This window comes from Mandrillus leucophaeus, unplaced genomic scaffold (genome assembly GCF_000951045.1).
Source record: "Mandrillus leucophaeus isolate KB7577 unplaced genomic scaffold, Mleu.le_1.0 Scaffold169, whole genome shotgun sequence".
Taxonomy (NCBI): Eukaryota; Metazoa; Chordata; class Mammalia; order Primates; family Cercopithecidae; genus Mandrillus; species Mandrillus leucophaeus.
The window spans coordinates 1,403,526-1,409,751 of record NW_012101687.1 but is presented as its reverse complement, the minus strand read 5'-3'; the positions used below and the strand labels follow the sequence as shown (position 1 = coordinate 1,409,751).

Here is a 6,226-nt window from a genome sequence, read left to right as displayed (position 1 = left end):
ATTCTATAAATTGGTTCTACAACTCAACAACTTGTATGAAGAGCCACAAAACCTTCAACAGCTCCCCATTTCACTCAGAGTAAAAGCCAAAGTCCTTAAAATAGTCTAGAATAGCACTGTCTAATACAAATATAAACAAGTCATATATGTAGCTTAAAATTTTCTAGTAGTCTCATTAAAAAAGAAATGGATAGAATTAATGTTAATAATATACCTGTATTCTACTTAAGCTAACATATCCAAAATATTATCATTTTAAAATATAATCAATATTAAATTATTAGTAAAAGACTACACCTTTGAAATTCTATATTTCATATACCCAGAACAGTACAATTTGGATACTAAATTTTCATCAGAAATACTTAATCTATTTCTAGAGTTCATAAAATTTGTAGTTGAAAAAGAAGATTCACACACCCAAGTTGTTCCAAACATAGTTTTTCCAACATACAGAAGTTTTCCAATGACTGTATCTAGTAACTTTTGTTTTGTTTATTTGTTTTTGTTTTTGAGACAGGGTCTCACTCTGTCACCTGGGCTGCAATGCAGTGGTGCAATCTCGGCTTATTGCAGCCTCCAGCTCCCAGGCTCTGGTGATCCTCCCACCTCAGCTCCCTGAGTAGCTGGGACTATGGGTTCATGCCACCATGTCTGGCTAATGTTTTGTATTTTTTGTAGAGATGGGGTTTCACTATGTTGCCCAGGCTGGTCTTGAACTCCTGGGCTCAAATGACTCGCCCACCTCAGCACCCCAAAATACTGGGATTACAGGTGTGAGCCACTGTGCCCAGCCTAGTATCCAGTTTTTAAATTAAAATTCAGTTTTTCAGTCACTCTAGCCACATTTCCAGTGCTCAATAGCTATGCGCAGCTAGTGGCTAACATACTAGATAGTGCAGGCCTTCAAATGCTCTAGGAGGTGACCTGGCCCCACCATCCTCCTACCCTCTTTACCTCATATTAATTTTCCTGTCTCATTTCGTGTCAGTCTCCTACAGTGGCTGCCTTGCTATTCCTGCTCCTCAACTATACCAGACAGACTCTCACCTTAGAACCCTGCCCTTGGCTATTCCTCAACCTAGAATGCTCCTGTCCCAGATACTCACATGGCTAACTTCTTTTCCTTCTTTAAGTCTTTGGATAAAATGCTATCTTCTCAATGAGGCTTACACCGACATTCTATTTAAAATCACAATTGCACCCACTCCCACCTCTTTTCCACAGGATTTGCTACCTTCTAACATAACAAAGAGTTTTTGTTCTCGTTTTTGTTTTTATTTTCTGTATTTTTATGATCGTGTCTGTCTCTATGCCCTTTCCCACCAAATTTAAGCTTCACAATGGCAAGAATCTTTGTCTGTTGTATACACTGACCTATACTAAACACCAAGAACAGAGCCTGACTCAGTAAGGATTTGTTGAACTGAATTGAACTTGGAAGAAACAGTGTGTTGATATAAGATAACAATCGTGGGCTGGGCGCGGTGGCTCACGCCTGTAATCCCAGCACTTTGGGAGGCCAAGGCGGGTGGATCACGAGGTCAGGAGATGGAGACCATCCTGGCTGACATGGTGAAACCCTGTCTCTACTAAAAATATAAAAAATTAGCCAGGCGTGGTGGCGGGCACCTGTAGTCCCAGCTACTCGGGAGGCTGAGGCAGGAGAATGGCGTGAACCCGGGAGGCGGAGCTTGCAGTGAGCGGAGATTGCCACTGCACTCCAGCCTGGGCGACAGAGCGAGACTCCGTCTCAAAAAAAAAAAAGAAAGATAACAATCATGAATCATGAATGCTCTTAGAGCTAAGAGATGCTACTTCAACCATGAAATAAGAACCAGAATATCTACTCCAACCTCAACCCAGTAATAATAAAGACACCTTTACTCTTCATTCGTTCTTACGGAAAAACTGGATTGTAAATTTAAGGAAATCTCTCAGAAAATAGAGCAAAGTTAATGAGAAGGAAAAGAGGACAGTTTGATAAGAAATTTAGGTAACAAATTCTGGAAGTCTAATATGCACATATTAGGAATTCTAGAGAGACAGAACAGAAGAAACTGAGAACAAGAAAATTTCCTAAAGGTGAAAGATGGCATCATAGAATCCATGGAAGAAATTTCTTCAGGACCCGAGCCAGGAATATTACTCTGTCTTTACCTGGGGAACTCTGGTCTTAAGGAAACTTAAAGCCAAATCTGCAATCGACATTAGCAAACAGGGAAGCGGGTATGGCTGCATTCCAACCACCCCTGGCAAGAACTGTTTTATCATCTTTAACTTTATTTTTCACTTGACATCCTTTCTATACATACATATATATACGTGTGTGTGTGTGTGTGTGTGTGTGTATATATATTTTTTTTTTGAGATGGAGTCTCCCTCTGTTGCCCAGGCTGGAGTGCAGTGGCACAATCTCAGCTTGCTGCAACCTCTGCCTCCCAGGTTCAAGTGATTCTCATGCCTCAGCCTCTCGAGTAGCTGGGTTTAGAGGTGCCCACCACCATGCCCAGTTACTTTTTTTGTATTTTTTAGTAGAGATGGGGTTTTGCCATGTTGGCCAGGGTTGGTCTTGAACTCCCGACCACAGATGATCCACCCACCTTGGCCTCCCAAAGTGCTGGGATTACAAGCATGAGCCACCATACCCCACCCTTTTTTACCTTAAAAAAAAAAATCAGGTGAATTGTGGGCATTTTTAATAAGCCATTTCAAATTCTTTTTGGAACCAAGATGGGATAAGTTAATAAATAAAGCCCTACCCACTTAAAAAAAAAAAAAAAAACTCTATGCTAATTAATGTTTGCTTACTAGTAGAAAATTTGGGCTGACCTAAATTTTTCTGCACAAAAATGAGGGTTGGGCCAGGTGCAGTGGCTCCTGCCTATAATCCCAGCACTTTGGGAGGCCGAGATGGGTGGATCACAAGGTCAGGAGTTTGAGACCAGCCTGACTAACATGGTGAAACCCTGTCTCTACTAAGAATACAGAAATTAGCCAGTCGTGGTGGCATGCGCCTATAATCCCAACTACTCGGGAAGCTGAGGCAGGAGAATCACTTGAACCTGGGAAGCGGAACTTACAGTGAGCCAAGATCGCACCACAGTTCTCCAGCCTGGGCGACACAGCTAGACTGTCTCAAAATAAAGAAAAATGAGGGTTGATGCAACCTTTACATTAAAGCAACATACCAACAGCAGAGAAGGAAGCTCAAAACAAACAGATACATAACAGAGTCACTAATAACAGACGAGAATTCAAGCGTATTAAAATAAAACATAAAGGCAAGTTGCACTGAACTCAATATGCTGGCCTAGAACAGCAAAAGGACATTAATGGAAAAACTGGTGCAATTCGAATATGCATAGTTTAGTCAGCAGTCTTACAGCAATAGTAATTTCTTAGTTTTGATGAATATGCCATAGTCATAAAATGTTAAACACCAGGGAAAGCTGGGTGAAGGGTATATGAAAACTCTCTGTCGTATCATTCAACTCTTCTGTAAACCTAACAATATTCCCACGTTAAGTTAGGGGGAAAAAAAAGAAGAAAGATTGCCTCACAAAGATGGACAGAGAGGATACATTTGTCAAAATTCATCCAACTTTATAATGAAACTGTATGTAAATTATACCCCACAAAGCTGATAAGGCCAAAAATAAAAAATAAAAGCTAGTTGCAAAAGTATAGAAACAAGATGATACCATTTACATAAACCTCAGTAACACAGAAAACAATCATATATATTGCTTCTACATGAATAGGAGTGATATATACCAAATTCAGGGCAGAAGTCACTTCGGAGGAAGGTGGAAGGCAGGCCCAGGACTAGGGCAAGGCAAGTGAGGAACTCACCTCCAGTACAAAATTTAAGGGGTTGCCAAGAAACTCGGCAATCAAGATAAATCAAGATATTTTAATGTAACAGTTTTGTAAATCAAAAGTAAGGCACAAAAGGATTCATGATGAACAAAATATCAGAATTTAACCAAAGATAAGATGAGTACAGTGCCATGCGAAGCCATACTGGAGACTCAGGCAGGGAGGGGAAGACCTGAAGGAGGAGACTTTACCTATAATGCCTTCATTTCTAAAAATAAAGAGAGCTCTGGAGCAAAAAAGAGCAAAAGGCTGGCATCTCTATATTATGTTCTGTACTTTCGTGTATTTTGTTTCCTAATTTTTGTTTGCTAATAAGTGCAACAAAAAATTACGAAAACAATGCAAGGTGCTGTAAGGTTGATAAATTATTTAAAGGGTTTTATAAAAGTCCCCTCTTACCTGAAAAGTGTGAATAGTTCTTGCCCATGCATGTTTTATGTGACAATATTTCATCAGCTTCTTAAAATCCACAGTTACTTCCAGGCCAGCCATATTATTAATGGTCAAAGATCTTCTCATTCCAAAAGTTACATCAGTTACATCCTGTCACCAAAACAAAGAACTATTTTTCATATCTTCAAATATGTTCTACGTTCAAATACGTTCAAAGATATTCTATCTTTGGGTCAAACATAAAATGTAAGAATTACAATTACAATTAAGAATTTCAAAAGGCTTAAAATTTGCATTTCAGCACAAACTGAATATATCTATACCCAAATATTTTAACAAACACAAATATAAGTTTTCAGTCTTTGAAACTTATCTTCAATTTGACTCTGAAGAACAGTCTGTTATTTCTTATTTTGAAATCTATACATTTCATTTCTTATATTGACTACATAAGTCTGAGTAGATTCTTTGCAAAGTTTACTTTTCCTCACAGCTTTCAAGGAGGGTATCTACACTGTGAAAATAAATACATGGCAACCACTTCTATAGTTTGTACATTTAAGCAGCAACAAAGGAAATGATGCTTTTTAAAATATATGTCTCGTTTATGCCTTGTTTTTTGTTACTCAAGTACTTTAACTTTATTAAAAATGTTTCTTCATAAAATCTTCTAGAAAATATAAGAAGCAGCACTTCCCAACTCACTTTATGAGGCCAGCATTATTCTGATACTAAAGCCAGACGGGACATTACTAGATAACTACCCATATCCTTCATAAAAATGGATGCCCAAAATCCTTAACAAAAAATCATGAAACAAGAATGTCAACTCTGATATCATTAGATTCTGAATCAATCCTAGGACAATAAAATAACCAAATATATCTCTAATTAGTTAAAAGACATTATCTTCTGTTTTCACTTACATTAGTTATGAAAAATATTTCTCCATTGCACAGTCGAACATTACTTTCAAAGTCATGCTTATTTTTAGCAAAATCATGAAGAGTACCAGAAAAGTCTTCACCACTGGTGTCTAGATCATTATTTTGCTGACTTCCAGAGATATTTTCAGGGAGTAAGTCTGAGAGGTATGCATTCCTAGTACAACAAATTTTATCACCAATTCCAAACACAAGTCTGTTCTGATGGTCTCTGGGATAGAAAATGATAATATATAATCAAAGTTTGGAAAGTCTCCATTTCATTTGTTCAAGCATTAACTCCTACTCAGACTCGATTCAATTATCAGAATAATTCCCATATTTTCTTTACAACACTTTCATTCTCCAATGGGCAACAAGAAATCAGGCTCCCATAGCTGTCGTCTGATTATTTATACATACTGTCTGCAGCGCCTCAAACTCAACGACATCTCCCAGTCAAATTTTTTCAAGTTAGAAATTTTGGCTTAAATGCTGATGCCTCTCCTCCCCCTTATATTCTAAAAGTTACCACAAATCTTGATATTTTTTCCTTTAAAATTAATCCTCTGCTCTCCAATCTCTCTTATCATTACGCTATTTGAGGTTTTTTTGAGGTCTTACAGCACTTATACATATTATTATAATAATTATGACACTATATCAGTACAACAGCAGCAAATTGAGGAAGTGGTGGTGATAGGCCAGCTATTGCACTAACTGCTTTAGGTACATTATTTCATTTCATTCTTACTACAACTCTGTAAGGGAAATTCTGTGTCCATACCCGCTTTTATAGAAGTGGGAGGGGGAAACGACCTGGCCCATCATCGCAGTTCCTGGGACCCTGGGTATATGGCCTCAAGTCCATGCTTTCTGGCCTCTTGTTGGGCTACCTGACAGATTTTTTGTGTATATTCCCTCAGAAGACAGGCACTCCACTTGCATCTTATACATATCTAGAATGTCTATACTTAGTGCAAAGCAGGTATTGGTCAATTCAAGAGAAATGAATTAATTTTTCCTAT

General features: G+C 38.1%; 1 protein-coding gene across 1 annotated transcript in view; it reads right to left on the bottom strand.

The window, feature by feature from the left end:
* Positions 1 to 6,226, bottom strand: part of HELB (helicase (DNA) B) — a 37,001-nt gene that overhangs the window by 9,888 nt on the left and 20,887 nt on the right. The window contains exons 10-11 of the mRNA XM_011976574.1: positions 5,202 to 5,430; positions 4,282 to 4,425 (exon numbers count right to left, since the gene is read on the bottom strand). Coding sequence (XP_011831964.1) covers positions 4,282 to 4,425; positions 5,202 to 5,430 — 373 coding nt within the window. The remainder of the gene's footprint in view (positions 1 to 4,281; positions 4,426 to 5,201; positions 5,431 to 6,226) is intronic.